General features: G+C 39.8%; 2 protein-coding genes across 2 annotated transcripts; both read right to left on the bottom strand.

Annotated features, from left to right (window-relative positions):
* Positions 1 to 956: 956 nt before the first annotated feature.
* chic1 (cysteine-rich hydrophobic domain 1) lies at positions 957 to 6915 on the bottom strand. Its single transcript, XM_031744956.2, has 6 exons — positions 6744 to 6915; positions 5229 to 5283; positions 4132 to 4287; positions 3694 to 3750; positions 3199 to 3258; positions 957 to 2387 (listed from the first exon to the last, which is right to left on the bottom strand). The coding sequence occupies exons 1-6, from the start codon at positions 6887 to 6889 to the stop codon at positions 2337 to 2339; spliced, it is 525 nt and encodes a 174-aa protein (XP_031600816.1). The 5' UTR covers positions 6890 to 6915; the 3' UTR covers positions 957 to 2336.
* Positions 6916 to 7880: 965 nt separating this feature from the next.
* On the bottom strand, positions 7881 to 11721 carry cdx4 (caudal type homeobox 4). Its single transcript, XM_031735231.2, has 3 exons — positions 11039 to 11721; positions 9538 to 9683; positions 7881 to 8649 (listed from the first exon to the last, which is right to left on the bottom strand). Exons 1-3 carry the CDS (start codon positions 11472 to 11474, stop codon positions 8416 to 8418), a joined length of 816 nt encoding a protein of 271 aa, XP_031591091.1. The 5' UTR covers positions 11475 to 11721; the 3' UTR covers positions 7881 to 8415.
* Positions 11722 to 15680: the final 3959 nt, after the last annotated feature.

A 15680-nucleotide genomic window follows, 5' to 3' on the forward strand; every position in this document is an offset into this window, starting at 1 on the left:
GTTCACTCTGACCCCTAGTGGACACGAGGACTGAAGTGGCCAAGGTTTCCAGATTTCATCCTGTAAAACCTTTAAAGTAACCATGTAAAACTATTGTTATTAATCTTGTGCTTTATCACAGGCCTGTTATGCAATTTTAAAATCATGGTCTGAAGTCCTCAACAGTGATTTCTCACAATTATGTTTTGCCAATTTTCTCAATAAAATCTTCACTTCATAAGCACATACATACCACCAACTTACTAGTTTTATTTCTGTCTATATTGTGAAGCCTAAATAGGTTTAAAAAAAAATATATATATATATATAATGACATATATATATATGTCATTAAAAGCCTGATGTTTTAATCCCCAAAAACCTAAATGTATCAGTATATTTACCACACAGTGAATCTACTGTCAGACTGCAGCATGTCCCCAAGTTTCTCATAAATTAAAAAAGCTTTTTAGGATACCATATGTTGCAATACAATTGATATTTCTACTTTACATGACCAAAGTGGTGATAACCTCGCACTACTGCAGCAGTAAGAGGTAACTGAACACTTCCTCAAGCTAAACCAGGAGAGGCTGTGAATGTGAAAACAAAAAGCACAGAGGACCATAAAACCCTCCACCCCAAAGTGAAGCCCATCACTACAGTACTTGGAGGTTGTGGTCAGGTACAGTAGAAACTATGTTCGGCTTGCTGCCCGGTGGTCCGTAACAATAGGAAGCAGCAGCAGGTTATGGTGACACCATTCCTGAGTTGTATATATGTTGAGTAATTGCAGGCTGTCTTGTTAAAGTTAACGATTCAGCACCTTGTTAAACATGACAAACAGCCACATTTTTCATCTCGGGGCAGCAGGCTGTGGTCAAAGTGCATCAGCCGAGGTCAACCACAACCTCCTTTTACCAACCTGACACACCACAGGTTTCATAAGGGGAAAAAAAGAAGGAAGCGGCGACAAATTAAATTCAAAATTGACAATTTATTTTTTCTCCATTGGGATTAGGTCATCATGATAAACATTTACAAAACAAAATGTAACAGGGACAATACTGGGAGCAGTAAACTCTCCTTTGTACAGGAGAACAGCTTTCAACCTGCACTTCTCTGTGGTTTTCAACTATACCAGAGGCACTCTAATACAATGCAATGCAGCAATCTTTTCACTAAGATTCTGGAAAACAAAACCAACACTTGAAAGGATGAGTGAAACAAAGGAACCATCTGCTCAACACATCAGGATCTTTAGAAGCATGCGCTTCCTAACACTTCAGGAGGACCAAACACAGCACAGGGAAGAGTACAAAACTACAAAATTAATACAAAGTTAGTGGGGGTGGGAGAGAAATGAGTGGAAGTGCAGAGTTCAAATTCAAATCTTCCAACCATCTCCATCTTTAATGGATGACGAGTCACTGAATGTCATCTTAATTGGCAAAAACTGCATGGTAACGTGCACTGCTGTTGTCACTGGAAGAAAACTCAGGATCCACTCCAGCCTGAAATCCTGAACTTCATGTGCAACAATCAGTCCCAACTCTGGCATCAGGTACATAGTCACTATATGGCTTACAAGATAAACAGGTCCATATAAACTAGGAAGGTACGTAGACATCTTTCATAATCAAAACTATTGTACAGCAATATATTGGCAAAAAAAACTAAAGAGCTAAGTAACTTTATGTAAACAATGGTATACCACTGTACAGCTTATTCTAACATGGTATTTACAGGTCAAGTTCTTACTAGCTAGTTCCCATGTACAGAGGGTTCATGTAAGGACAAAACACGGGGTGATGACGTACACTGTACGTTAGGCAATCTCAACCATCCCATCTACCTGCAAAGAACTGGATTAAAAGAGGGGAAACCCAACAAGCAGCATCTAAGCCTACAGACTTGTTGAATTACCCAAAGCCTTCCTCCTCCTGTTACATGTAGAGTTTATTTTTTAAAATCATACATAAGGCAAGGATAGTTACGGAAGGTGGAGGCATCACATTCTTTGCAAGGGATTAGTGATTTAATAGATGGGATACAGGCTGATGGTTCTTTGGGGTAAATGCACTTTTTGAGAGTATCACTTGTTTTGTTTTTTTTTCCTCACATGTAACAAAAACACAGAGTGCAACAAAGGGAACGTGTAGTTCTGTCGGGAAAATGTGCAAAATCTGCTCTAAAGCAAAGTGACAGTGTTGCAAATTCTAATGTACAAGGTACTGGGAGATTTACAGGGTCATCACGAGACACAGCGGCGCAGACCCTTTTTTCCAACATACTGTATATACAAGGCACTAAGGATAAGATTCAAGGGCCACTCATCCAGTCTGGCAACGGCCTCCTCAGTCTGGTCGGAATATAGGATATTTGGGTAGGAATTCTATAAGAATCACCTGAAGAGAGGAAAAACACAATTTCACAAGGTTAAAATCCAACTGTGTTCACTAGAGCAGAAACATTACTAGTTACTGAACTAATCTCTTTATTACAGAGACAAAAACAAAGTTCTCAAACGTTTAAGTAAGAGATTTGAGATTCTCTGGATTTCTCTGAAAATCAGCTGCGAGATCACTCACATACATACGGCCTAGCAGATAATTTAAATCAACGGGGGTTGGTTAAATAGGAAAAAAAACCTGTCACAGCAATGACGACCAGCAGCACCACAAACAACACACACCACCTCTCTAAAACTGTTTCAACAGTAACTACACATTACAACCTTCATGAAGGGAGGATTTATAACACAATGAATGTATTTGGCTGCATTCAATTAAGCCAAGTTACTACATAAACAGACAGACTTTATATATCATTAATTTTTCTTGTTTTGCTGACTTTTATATTTAGATTTAGTTGGAGCTGGAAAGGTGGTACTAAACACCAACTAATTCCTCATTTATTAAGTACAAACTTTCTTTTTTATTTTGAAAGGTTTCTACTAATTCACAATTAAATATCAGTTCATTCTACCGGTAGCAAAGCACTAGAAAATAAGGCATTATTAAATAATCTGCAAATAACACTTATATATTTATATAACATTCCGCTTCCCTTTTTAGTCCTTTGTCATAGAAACTGCTCATCCTTGTTTCCTGGACTGTTTTTGTATTCATCTATTTTACCGACAAACAATCGAGCAGCTAAAAATGATCTGCAGATTAATCAGTAAAGGGTATAGCTGAGAAATCCATGCCTACTTACATATTCCATCATATTACTGCTTTCACATTTTCTTTTACTGAGTTTCCAGTGCAGCCCCAGCTGATGAAAGAAAAAAAAAGACACAGATACAATGAATGGACATCTCCCTCACTCTCAAACAGACACAAAGACGTGCACACAAATGCACAAACAAAGGAAATCTTCTCTTCAGTGTCAGGGGAATTTGAGAGCAGGACTGTCTGGTCTCGCTGGGGTCAAACTGTGGCCAGACACCCTGAAGAGCTTCCTTTATACCTTTGCACGGCTACTAGCTGTAATTTGTTGCTGCGAGACAAAACAAAATTAACATGGACTTTTACTGCTGACCTCACGGTCCTTTCAGGCACTGCCTACCAGATTGCACCAGATCTGACTGGCGGGTTAAAACTTACACAACAGATTAATGATGATTATCCATCACGATGATACTCATCTTAGACTGACACAGACCAATTAAGCACTTTTACTCAGGTGCAATGTAGCCATCTTCCTTACCTTATGGTATAGTCGGTTATTTTCCCACTCTAACAGCTTCTGAATAGACCGCCTCGTCTTCAGGAACAGACCACAGAGGGGAAAAAAAAGAGCATGCCCGTTAATTCAAACTAAAATACACATTACTCAGTTTAACACGTGAACAGGTAACAGTTAACAGCCATGGTGTTAGGATTTATGGACTGAACTCCCAATTTACCAGCTAGTAATTTTCACTCTGTTGTCAGCAACTCTCGAGTGGTAATACCACCCTTGAGCTGAGCAAGAGAGAAGCAACGCCATGCAATGCATCATTTCTACACAGAGCCACCAATTGAACGCATGGTGTTATTACCCTCTACACTTAGACCAATTGCTATAACAGCCCCTGAGTAATCAGCACTGATGTAAGGGAGAGTTAAACTGTCCAACTCGTGTCACGGGAGATTTGAGACTTACTCTCTTGTTGAGGCAGATAACGGGCCATAGGCTGCAGCCTACTGTACAGCAACAACACAGGCAGCCACAAAGAAGCCACTTCACATTCACTGGTAAGTTCTTCTTCAAACAAGCATTCACCCTGCTGATGCTGGTTTTGAATTCCTCCGGTGCTACCTAAAGAAAAAGGGACAGGACATGTAGTGAAATGAACATGGGAACTTCTCAGAAAACAAGAGGAAGTTGGATAATTCAATTGTTTCTTGGTTATGTTGACTCGAAAAGATTTCTCAATGCACAAAAGAAACCTGTGTACAAGGATCAAAGAGCTTTAGAAAACCAAACAGGTAGATATTTGCAGATGTTGTCCAGAGATGAGATCTAAATACATTCCCCCAACTTGCTAACCAGGCTTTGGACTGTTCAAGGCAAGGAGGGACTCAAAGGAGAGATAAGCTCAGTGCCTGTGGCAGCGCCGGCCAAACAACTTGAATGGATGCTCATTCCTCTCTGAGCCTGTACGCCATAAAACAGGGGTCGTAATCTTTTATGACAGGATGCAAAGGTCTCTTTGCAAACAGCCAAAGACCACAGAATAAAGCCCAGCAGGGCCTGATCTGCACCCTTCAATCATCATAATTGTGACCTCATCCATCACATGTCACCCTGGGTCACAATACCGAAGGTACTTTTTATTGCCCCACACTTCCCTCGGCCTGCTCTTACCCCTGCAGCCTTTTTGTGTTTCTGCGTCCGACCCAGGAAGCTTTCCTTTCTTGTCTACGGCAGAGTCTTCATTTCATTATTTTATCACCTGGTGCTGGACCCTCCAAAACACTGGGCGCCAACTGAGCACCATAGTCTGCTTACTCATTTACAGAGTTGGACAGCAGCTCCTTTTCTATGCAGTGTGGTACGCTACTTATAATGAATTTCCATCAGATCAAAACCCCTCACGGAAGGCTGAATGGGGAGGTCTGGGGAAGTTAGGGCTGTTAAAGGCCCAAAAGAACAAAGGAATCACTGCAGCTTTAATTGCTCAATTCTTCCCACTTGGATTTGAACAGAAAGCAGTCTGCAAGACTGAAGTGCAAGAAAAACTTAAAAAGCAACTGTACCTTTCCCGTGAGAACAGAGGGAAATTCTGTGTCAAATCTGTTGCTCAGTCCAAACCTGAAAAAACAAACAAAAAAAAACAGAGTAGACATGTCAAAAACAAACACTCAATAACCATTAAAAAATTAATCCAAAGCTGAAATATATTCACTGCTCCTTATTTACCAACATTTACCTATTTTAATTATAACTGTATTGGCAGAAAAAAGAACAGTAATAAACTAAAGATAATGGCAGAAAAGACTTTTTCCAATTTCTGTATAGTGTATAGGCCCATTGTAGAGAGATCATGCTGCAGTCACATGGGTTAAAGACAGTCTTGACTTTTGTCTCATTGTCTCAAGACAGGCTTAAACAAAAGTATTAATTTATCTACTGTTTTTAAAACTCTTTGGATAGGAATGCACTTATATGTCACCACATACACATGCTGACTAACACTGCACAACTGGGTAATAAGATGGCATTCATCAGTGGTGGGTATTTTTATATTGATCTGCTGTTTCAGTTCTGCAGTGGATAAAATGACCCTTGTTAAGACAAGGATTTCATTAATTCTCTCCCTGGCTCAAAAAGATGGAATATCTGAATCAGATTGTCACCACTGGAATCAGCCAAACTGGTATTTTAAACATTAATAATTGAGAATCGGTGCAGCTTCACTTGGAGGTTACTTTATTTCTTGATGTAAAGAAGGATGAAAGAGCCACATCCATGGGATTCTGCATGATTGCTAGTCCATTGATTAAATAACTGTCAACAAGTCCTTGTATTTACTTGACATTTGGCATGCAATCAGAACTTATCCCTAAAAATCTGATAACAGCCTTATCAGTACCCGAGGATGACTATTTGAGTTTGAAAAAGTTCTGCAGAATAAAATCAGAAGGGTGCAGCAATCTTCTAGCAGCAACAGCACCCTTCCAAACAGCTGCTTATGTTTTCAAATTTGGGCCTTTTTTGTTGTAGTTATTCTTAATAGAATCCACGTGTCAAGTTAAAGAAACCTTCCAGCTTGGACTCGGCATCAGCTCATAAGGTAAAGGATGAAGATGAAGGGTGGATGTGGTAGCGATGACAGTGACAAACACCATCTTATTAGGTCCCTCTGAAGGTTGGACGTGCCTCAGGCTCTATCCCCCATTAATCAACATGATAAAGTGCAAAGGTCTCCATCATATATAGGCAGTTAAGGGACAAACAATTATGAAACCTACAGTAATCATTGCGAATTAGCCCACGACAGGTAATGTAATGTGAGTCAAAACACAAGGATGAGGACTTGTAGCTAAAAGAGCGTCTCACGTAAACTTGACCAACGTTAACAACGGCTGCGCCTGCCAAGTTTTAGGTTGCCGTGCTGACATAAAGTCGTTAACGTGGGTTTACGGGGAAACAGCTATACCCTCGACCAAACATATGGCTAACTGTTTTGATTTCCGTTAGCTCGCAGGCTAGCCTCAGCTAAACAGGCGACACCGGAAACAGAGAGAAGGCACAAACGCGGCTCCGCTTACACCGTGATGTGCCCGGCCCCTCGCATGACCACGGGCTCCGGACAGTATCTGGGCAAGTGCTCCTCGCTCACTACGTGCTCATCCTCTTCGTCTTCTAACTCATAAATGGTATCAAAGTCCGCCATGTTGGGTAGTAAGACGCTCATGACGTCTCCGGCGGGGCCGCGCACGGACGCACGAGGCCACGCGCGCGACAGAGCCACAGCGTGTGCATAGAGGAGAAGAAACCATCGCCCAGCTGAGTCCTGAAGGACCGGGCCTGGTATTAGACCGGGAAAATACATGTATTTAATAATCCACGGTAATATGTGTGTATGTGCAGGTGTGTGTATGAGTGTATTCATAGGAGGATGGGGATTATTGTTGTTACTCTTATTATTAGCAGTTAATTTTTGTCCCATCCCCAATTTGATCATTAATTAAGTATAGATAATTCACATATCCCTAATATTCCCCAGTCCTATTTTTTTTCTTTTCCCCCCCACTTGCTCTTGTTCTTGTATGTATTCTGTGCCTTGGCCCGTCTTGATATGTATTTTTCCAATGGGAGAATATGTCAGAATAAAAGTTCGGGGATAATCAATGAACTTCCTCATTTCAGACATATGCAGAGGGTCAAAGTCAGGAACACCCAATAATAAGCAACATGTCAGCTACATAGGCTTGAACTACTCACTTTAAATGACAATAACCTGCTTTGCTGCTCTTTTCCAGTCAAATGAAACTGCACCCTAGGCTTAAATCTACAATGTGAACCGGTCCAAATGGATCAGGAAATTAAAAATCCCATTTAGCTCTTTTATATCTGATGCTTTTGTATACATTTACATGTATTCTTTTAGTCACATACTGAAAGGCCAAGCTTTGCATAGGCCACTCAAACTCTTGGTTTATTGCAAGGCTATCAACTCTTTTCATGTTTACACTTGTGAAATCCTTTTAAATTCCAAATTAAAAGTAGATGCATTGAAATGACGCAAAATTATGCATCAAAGGGAAAAAAGCCTCACAGATGATCTCCCTGGCTTTTTAGAACTTGTTGCAGTTAAATTTTAAATAAAAGGCCATGCTGAGATGATACTTCCCCTGGTTGATATACCAGTGAACAGGCCTGCAGGTAGTTGGTTAGGTTTTTATTCTGTGAATCCCAGATGCACAACAATTCAGAAATTAAGAAATTGACAGATCTACTGCAAAACACCTTTTATTTACATTTTCAAAGTTGCCATTAGACGACCTCTCTACCCGTACCATCTGTTTGATTGACTCACAAAACTGTGCTTGAAAGCGTAAACGATTTGTCCAATGAGATTTAGCTTCACGAGGTCCAGTGTAATACTACAATGGCATGTCCCTGATTTCTCACGTTATCCACAAACACATACACGTCATACCAAATAAAAAAAAAAAGATAGGCTATTTATATCTTATTAACTCACAAACGTTTTAAAACAGTTTAAAAATACTTCGATTTCCCCCCCACCCCCCACCCCCTTTCGTTAAAACTATTCTATAAAAACTAATATTTGAAGAGCCTCCAGCGTTTCCTTGCTTTAAATCAGCTGTTTATCCGCAGCTTTGTGCTTCAGGACTTGGGTTCAGATCCTCTGGCTTCCTGTCAAGTGTCCTGTGAGTGCTCACTTATGTGAGATCGTCCTCAGGGCGAGCTGTTCTACTGAGTCACAGTCACTTGCTGTATATTCCTGATAGAGGGCAAGGTGTTCATTCCCTGAGGAGGGTACATAGAGCCGTGGATGTCCGTGGGACTGAGAGACGCCGGAACCGGCAGAGGGCTCACTGAACCCGGGTCACTGTGCACAGACCCGCTGCTGCCGTCGGACTGACCCATCTTCTTCTTGATCAGCTTTCTCTCTTTAGCTCTGCGGTTCTGAAACCATATTTTCACCTGAGGAGACGCAAAAAGAAAGAAAAAAAGAAAATTAATTTTATGAATATTTTCCTGGTCATATAATTTGATAATTAATATACACAGCAAATAACGTGTACATCAACAGGTCCACAAAATTGGCCTGAAAAGCAAGTATATATAACCCAATAAGTGCCATTGCTTTTTCATTTTATTCCCTATTTTATAAAATAAAATAAAATAAAATAAAAACACCCAATTAGAGACTTTTTTTCCGGAGCATGGGCGTTCCCTATTTTTTCTCTATTTTGTCCACTGGCATAATGAAAAATAAAATAAAATAAAATCCAGGTCTGTAAAAATAGGCCTTGAAAGGAAATAAATAATAAATAATTTGTTGCTGCATTTCTCGTATTTTTTATTTTTATTCTTTAGTAAGGCATTACTCCGACATTTTTATTCTCTGATTTATTTACTGCCATAAAAAAATTAACAAAATGACATTAAAATATTTAATATTTACTAAATTAAGCATTAAAAGAATAATTTCAAACAGAAATGATGTAAAAATGTATAATACAAAGCGTAATTAAATCACCGAAATAACTACAAATAATTTATGTTTCCAATCATAAATTATTTGCAGACCTTCCCTGTCCAATAATGAATTTATGCAGTTGTAATATAAATACAGGCACATTTGGCACATTTTATTGCCTGACAATACTGGCCTACTTTTGTGGTTAGAAGCACATGTAAACATACAGCTTATTTTACGTATTTATATATTTTATGCCATGTGATAATTCTTTCATATAGAAATTACTATATAGGTATATTTATATGATATTTATATTTATATGATAATTGTTGTTTCTTTAATCAGTAAAAGGGCAGAAAATAAAACAGTAATTAATAGAGACCAACCTGTCTTTCCGACAGACCGAGGTTGACAGCCAGCTCAGATTTCCTTCTGATGGTGATGTATCTGTTGAAATGAAACTCCTTCTCCAGCTCCAATCTCTGATGGTCTGTGTACACTACCCTGTACTTCTCCTTCGTCCTTGTCTTACCTGTGAAGGTGAAGAAGAAAAAACACATAGTCATGAAGAGGTTGTCTGCCCGTTTTTAGGATCATCTGTTTGTAGCCAAGTGGTTGAACTGGAAGGTTTTCCCCCCGGAGCAGGCTGCATGCCAGGACCGGTCTATCGACGCATAGCATCTTTATAAGCTGCGTCTTCAATACACATGTCTCTGTCTTTTCAACAGATACGCAGTTACAGCTTTTTGATCTTGCTTTGATGACAGCTGTAGTGCGCATGAATTTCAAAGAGCCACGAGTCAGGTCCTCCACGAGACACGGGAAGAAGAACCCGTGGGTTCAACTCAGTTCATTCTGCTTAAATACCCAAATTACAGTCCGAATGTGGGCTATTGCTATTTTAAATGGCTTTACACTTTCCCAGGTACAAATGTGTGTGTCATCGGTTTTATGTTTACAGGCGTGAAAAAAAAAAAAAAAACTAAAGGAAACCAGTAAACCCACCATGACTTCGGCTAAAGGAGTTAAACTGATGTATGGATATTATCAAAAACCACTCCTATATGGCTGGATAAAATAGCTCTACTGTAAACTAAATGCATTCAATCTGAAATGCAAAAAATCCACATTCTTCTGTGAACGTGTATGTACTACTCCGCGTTTGAGATATTAGCTGTGAAAAACGTCACTCTTTCCGGCAATATAACTCTTGGGAAAGGAAGGGAGGTTGGCGCATATCAAAGCCAAGAGGTGCTGAAAGAAAAAGGGACACTGCCTGGATATGACGGATAACACCAAACACTGTAACAGAGAGGTCGACCTCGCATCTCCTGCAGTAATGACATTTACATCACAACTGGGCCTGGCGCCGATTCTTTGCACCTTTTAAAATTTCTTCCATGGGAATAGAGCAGCCAGAGCTGCTGGGCCCAGGTCCAGGCCCATCCTAACTATTATTTATATCAAAGTTAAGACATGGAAACGGTTTGTGTATACATTTTAAGTCATTGGTAATTAATATAGTTTCCACAGAGACCAAATAAATTATGATCTATAGGTATTTACGATTTAACGAGGTTTTATATTCATAAGAGTTTAAATTTAAGCAACCTGCAAATGCACTGTCACAGGACCGGAGTTTCCTTCTGCTCGTTCAACTTCTTTTCAGTGCTTTTTCCATTTTTCCAGTTGTACCCTTTCCATCAGTGTGGAGTTTGGTGTGTTTCGATGGAACTTGTTTGATTTTACACATTATTTTAAATGACACGGCCTGTGAGTAAATGGACGCAGAAACTCTAAGCCGCGCAAAAAACCTAATCTCTGCTGCACAACCAGCTTCTCTATTCCTTAAATACACAGAACAGCATTTTGGCACAATGGTCTCACCTGTAGACGACGATTGCGCAGTTTTGCTCATCCATTGGTATGAATTACGCCTTTCCCTGCCAGGAGAAAGTTGTGCAACATTAACGTTGTCCGGTGGCGGTTGTAATACCGCAGATCCCGGAGGATGCATATGTGCGTACTCGTTTGAACAGTAAGGAACCTGTCCAGGAGATGAGTTATTCATGGGTGTAGGAATAGTATTAGGGGGTCCCAAACTATAAGCACCCCAGTCCTCTCGAGGGGCGCTATATGAAGGTCCCCAGCTCCCCGTAGACTGTGGGTGCGTATCCATGTTTGGCACATGATGGTATCCAGTAAAGTCGGGGTACTGTGGTGTTGAAACAAAATTCTGTGGAGGCAGATTGATGCTTGATCTTCTTACAGGCCCTTGGTGATACATGCCGCTTTCTTTATCCAGTAGGTATCCAACATACATGATTTGGTTAAAAACCTTTAATATATTAAAACAGCTGAGGGGTTATGTTGCCTATTTTAAGGCGACATTGTCTCCCTGTAGCTGTTTAAAAAGCAATCCTTGTGGTATATAGTCCAAATCGGTTCCCAAAGAGAAATGCAAAGTAGTTCCAGCCCGTCTCCAGCCTCACATGCTGTGGCTCTGTTGACAAGAGACCAAAGGTACACTAAGGCCTGCCTGACATCAGCCAACTCCTCAACTCTTGTAGATTTGCATCCAAATGAGAGCGAGCTGTCCCCTTGCGCCTGTCCTGTAGCGCGTCATCACAGGACAGTGGGCCTATCCTGAACATGAGTTCCTTACACCGTGAATAAATTAGCACCAGGGCCTATCAGCTGCACATGCTGCAATAAACCGAGGCAACACGTCCACAAATGCATTAAGTCAAAAGGCCTATGCGTAATTGCGCACATTTCTTACATTTGTTGCAAGAATCAATTTTCAACTGGAAACTGAGCAATGGTCTACAATAAAATGCAGTAATGATGCCAACATTTTTAAAGTCGTTCCCAGAGTTTCATCATATGATTACGAAATGTTTAAATCGAATTTAGATTTCAAAGCTGCAGGGATTCAGCAGTTTCCAACCACGCTTCACACGTAAACCCCGAATTATTTGTCAAGATATTCACTTGCAAACGAGGTGCAAAGTATGAGAGAATTTAATTCTTTAAGCAAGTAGTATTCCGTGTTCACACCTCAAGGTCGCACTTCACAGCTAATTCCGGTTACAAGGAAACTCCTGCAACCCCCTCCATGACAAACAGCGGCCTGCGACACATGAGTCAACGTTGTCCCCTCAAACTGCTCTGCATACATTTTTCTGTAAGTTTGCTTGATGCTAATGTTAGTGTATCAATGAATCGATTTAAAAGCCAATTTGGATAACTCAGATCTCTATAAAAGCCAATATCATAGATTAATGGACAGGAAATAGTAACAAATCAGGCAACAGAAGGCAAGCAGGGGTTCAGACATGTATGTGTGCACAGAAACATAACTGGAGATGAAAATCTCATCTGGTTAATGGTGAGAAAATACTACTGAATAATAGAGTCGTTTCTTGACACGCCACGGCCCAGTCACGCCTGTGATTTGCACACAGTGCAGCGTCTTGGCTGTCAGTCAGCTGGCTCTGCTTCAGGAAATCCTTTAACTCTGCATTTTGGCAGCAAGGGGGATAGCGTACTGCAGTGTCCTGGCACTTTGAAGTAAGAGAAAGCTTCGTGGCTTTCCCAATCCATTACATTACAAATGACTAAAAATCAATATGTGCTTTTCTAATGCGTATTACTTAGTGGGATTTAGGCAAAGCACTCAAATAATGAAGGTGTACACAGTGACAACCACTTGTGATTTTTCTGTAAGGAAAAAGAAACTGCTGGAAGCAGACAGGATCTGGCATTAAAAGAACACAGATAAGAATCTATCTGTTACTTGTTCACTACATGTTTTATTACACTCATACAAAACTACCATAAACCCGCGTCCACTTTGCTACATCACTGCATTGTTTGCTGTGGGATCACTGGTCTGTCCTTCAGTTTCTGCCTTTCTGGATTATAATCAGACCCAATGACGCCCTCTTGTTGATTTCCACAGAACTACTGCTGTTGCTGTAACTTGATGGATTTTCAGTTTGGCAACCTCAAGAGGGCAGCCTCCGCCAATAAAACTATTTTTATTGATGGAGGAGCTTGAAATTCTCTCTCTTGTATGTCAACTGTTTTCCCAAGCCATCAGTGTACAGATGATAGTTTCTTGGTGGAGCTCTTATTTATTTTTATTGGATTAACATCTACAAGTACTAATTGCAAGTCCTGTTGTTAAGAGAGACCCAGGCTGGTGAAATAGTAGATATTCAAGATTACCATGCAGTCAGTTCTGGAGGTATGCCTAAATGAGAAGTGCTCTGTCTAAAGGTTTAGGATGTCCTCTTAACTGCCCCACAGGTGGTTTAATCGCACAGCTACTACTAAAAAATTTCTAACGGGCAGCAACATCACTTTAAATCTATTAAAGAGGTGGGTGGACGAGCTTGCTGTGGATATATCTCCCTATGACCGAAGGTCTTGTCTGCATAATATTAATGCAATGTACAAAGACATGAATAATACATTTGTACAACTGATAATAATACACAGATGGCACCAACAATTACCCGTGAAAGTGTGTGGCACAAGCGGCTTCTATTCTTGTGGAATAATATAAAATACTTTATTTCTGAAGTCTTGAAGAAAGGACTTCAAATCTCTGTAGAGCTGTCTATCTCAGGTTCAACATCTAAACTTCAACACTCTGACTTTTTTTCCTTTAAAAAAAGTAATATTCCCTAATTATTCCCTTCAAATGTCCATCTGATCGGGTTCACATCATTCTGCGTCAGATGGTTCTTGCAAATCTGTGAGAAAAATCCCGCTGTCAAGTAATTACATGCCATCAGGTGACATTTATGAAGTGAACCACTCTGCAGGAACTCTAGTTTGACTTATCTTAAGCAACCAGAGTGCTGAGATTCAGGAAATCTGCTCATTTATCATCATGGCTGCTGTCACATGGTTTTGGCCCTACAGATTCAGAGCATTATTTCTGGATGACATCATCAACACAGTTCACTCTCAGGGTTTGACAAGAACAGACTTGTTTAGAATAAACTGAGCACATCAGGAACAAAATGTGACCTATTTCCCCCTCTTTATTCTCACCCACAACTTTCTGTTTCAATCCTTCTGGTATGAGCATTAGTTGGCATACATTCTGATATTTCAGTGGTGTTACTGAAATACCACTTCACCACAAAACTCCTGTCATAAAGCCCTTAAATGACTTTTGTATTTATACTTCTTTGTAAATCACGGCACTGATGTTCAAAATCTCAGCTCAGGTTCATTTTCATTCTGTGTTTGCATTCAAATGTTTGTTGCCTCTGAGTGAGACACGATAAATACCTGCACTATCTAGTAAAAACACTAGATGGTGCAGTTGAGTTATGCAACGTCTCCAGTCTTACCTCTTCTCTTGCATTTGCACAATAAAAATTCACAGGTAAATGTCTATCACTAATTTCATTGTGTTTGTGTTATGTATTATGTCTCACGGCGCTCTTGTTTACTCTCATTGCTGTTGTAATTGGCATTGTTTTAGGCTTGCTACTTGTTCCTGTACTAATAATCATTAAATAAATATACAGCAAAAGGCAGTAAAAGCTTATATACAGCATTGACAAGGTGGCTTAGATAGTTTCCATGATAATTAAAAGAATAATGACAGGGAAAAAATGCAGAAGTGCTAAAAATGAACCAATAATAATAGAATGTTCTCATTGTCTGATGAGCCTTTTGTCTTTTTTCAGGAATGCACATATTAAATATTTACTCACTGGTTTGATAGAGCTGGATTTGCATATAGGAGCAGAGAGAAGGGAAGCCAATTTCCTGCTTCGGTTGACCTCAGTCACCAATAAAAATGTGCAATGACTTCAAACTGAGAAACAAAAGTTACATCTCTCTCTCTCTTTGAGCTCGGCATAATGTAAATATAGTAGATCAATGGCAGTCAGAGGTGAAGCAGCCCAGGAATGTATTGATGTCTTCAATTTACCACGGCGCATCTCCGCGGGGGGATAAAACACAACCGCCTGTTACTATTTTTAGAGATGGTTCTGTTTTTTACACAAATTAACCGATCCTGAGTCATTTATAACGCAAAACATCTGGGAAGCACGAAATCAAGTTCTGCAGTAAATGTACTCAGGACAAAAATAGATGTTGGCAACGTGACGAAAATCTTCTAGCAAGTCGTTTTTGCAACAGTAATTGTTAGTCATCTTTTACTTAGGCAAGAACACGCAAAATTACACTCTGAGAATTAGAAGAAGCTACAACATGCATTGCTGGATCCCGATAATACATTAATTCCTCAGCGTTTGTGTCATATAATCCATTACAGTACGACAAAACAGTGTATTTTAGATCTAAAATGTTTTTATGTGAGAAAGAAAGGACTGTCGCTTTTGTATTTGAGCTAACATATTCATTAAGTCTCTACCAATTTGTTGTTTTAGTAGAAGCTGCTTGTCCTTAGTAATAGTTGTTCATCTCTTCCCATAATGATCTTTGACAATATTCAGTACCAAACACACCACGGTACTCGAAGAACTCTCCAAAA

The sequence above is a fragment of the Oreochromis aureus genome, linkage group 2 (assembly GCF_013358895.1).
Source record: "Oreochromis aureus strain Israel breed Guangdong linkage group 2, ZZ_aureus, whole genome shotgun sequence".
Classification (NCBI taxonomy): Eukaryota; Metazoa; Chordata; class Actinopteri; order Cichliformes; family Cichlidae; genus Oreochromis; species Oreochromis aureus.

Bases quoted from the DNA above. Each gene is read 5' to 3' on its own strand.
- cdx4 (XM_031735231.2), bottom strand. From the start codon at position 11,474: ATGTATGTTGGATACCTACTGGATAAAGAAAGCGGCATGTATCACCAA. The intron at 9,684-11,038 runs GTGAGACCATTG...TCACCTTCACAG, and splicing joins TGCGCAATCGTCGTCTACAG to GTAAGACAAGGACGAAGGAG. The intron at 8,650-9,537 runs GTTGGTCTCTAT...GCGTCTCCTCAG, and splicing joins TCGGTCTGTCGGAAAGACAG to GTGAAAATATGGTTTCAGAA.
- chic1 (XM_031744956.2), bottom strand. From the start codon at position 6,889: ATGAGCGTCTTACTACCCAACATGGCGGACTTTGATACCATTTATGAG. The intron at 3,751-4,131 runs GTAAGTCTCAAA...CTGTTCCTGAAG, and splicing joins TTATCTGCCTCAACAAGAGA to ACGAGGCGGTCTATTCAGAA. The intron at 3,259-3,693 runs GTAAGGAAGATG...TTCTTTCATCAG, and splicing joins ATAACCGACTATACCATAAG to CTGGGGCTGCACTGGAAACT.